This window comes from Mus pahari, chromosome 8 (genome assembly GCF_900095145.1).
Source record: "Mus pahari chromosome 8, PAHARI_EIJ_v1.1, whole genome shotgun sequence".
Classification (NCBI taxonomy): domain Eukaryota; kingdom Metazoa; phylum Chordata; class Mammalia; order Rodentia; family Muridae; genus Mus; species Mus pahari.
The window spans coordinates 53,947,766-53,948,509 of record NC_034597.1 but is presented as its reverse complement, the minus strand read 5'-3'; the positions used below and the strand labels follow the sequence as shown (position 1 = coordinate 53,948,509).

General features: G+C 46.1%; 1 protein-coding gene across 1 annotated transcript in view; it reads right to left on the bottom strand.

Moving 5' to 3' along the window:
• The window catches only part of Wdfy2 (WD repeat and FYVE domain containing 2), a 128,239-nt gene that overhangs the window by 29,997 nt on the left and 97,498 nt on the right, over positions 1 to 744 (bottom strand). The window contains exon 5 of the mRNA XM_021203467.2: positions 419 to 569. Within this exon, the coding sequence (XP_021059126.1) occupies positions 419 to 569 (151 nt within the window). The remainder of the gene's footprint in view (positions 1 to 418; positions 570 to 744) is intronic.

The following is a 744-nucleotide window of genomic DNA, read 5'->3' as shown; positions in this document are numbered from 1 at the left end:
GGGGGGGGGGAATAGGGAACTTTCGGGATTGCATTTGAAATGTAAATAAAGAAAATAATAATAAAAATAAAAAATAATAAAAAGAAAGATGTCCTACAAGGGGAATGACTCAACTATTAAAACTGAATGTCATACTTTGTTGATGGTTGTATGTCCATCTGCCAGTCCTCCTGACAGCTAGGGCTCATGCGTCGGGCTGTGCTGTGTCTAGGTGTCAGAACTATGTCACAGCAGTCAGCAGGCCTGTTGGCTTAATGATGTTGCCTCGCTCTACTCCCCTGCTGTGGAAACCCCCAATACCTCAAGCTGTTTTCACACAGGGAAAAAAACAGTAAATAAAAAACCAGAAAACCTTTAAGTTGTGCATATCATAAATTACCATGAACCAATGAGAAAGACTGTGTCCAGCAAAGGATACTGCAGGCCCGAGGCCACGGCACTGGTGCGGTAACCTCCCAGGCGCTGCCCACTCTCGGAGCAGTGCCAGGCGAACTGCCTGTCCTGTCCTGTGCTCAGCACCCACTCCAGTTCCAGAACAAACAGGACCATCGTCACTCTGCTCTGATGTGCTGAAAAATTAAGAGATGAGAAAAATGACTGATAGAGAAAGTCTTCCTGAGGAAAACACAAACTGCACACCACTGTTACATCCTTCTCTTCTCCCCACCCAGAAAACTGCAGCCTGGTGTTACATCCTTCTCTTCCCCTACCCCAGGAAACTGTAGACTGGTGTTACATCCTTCT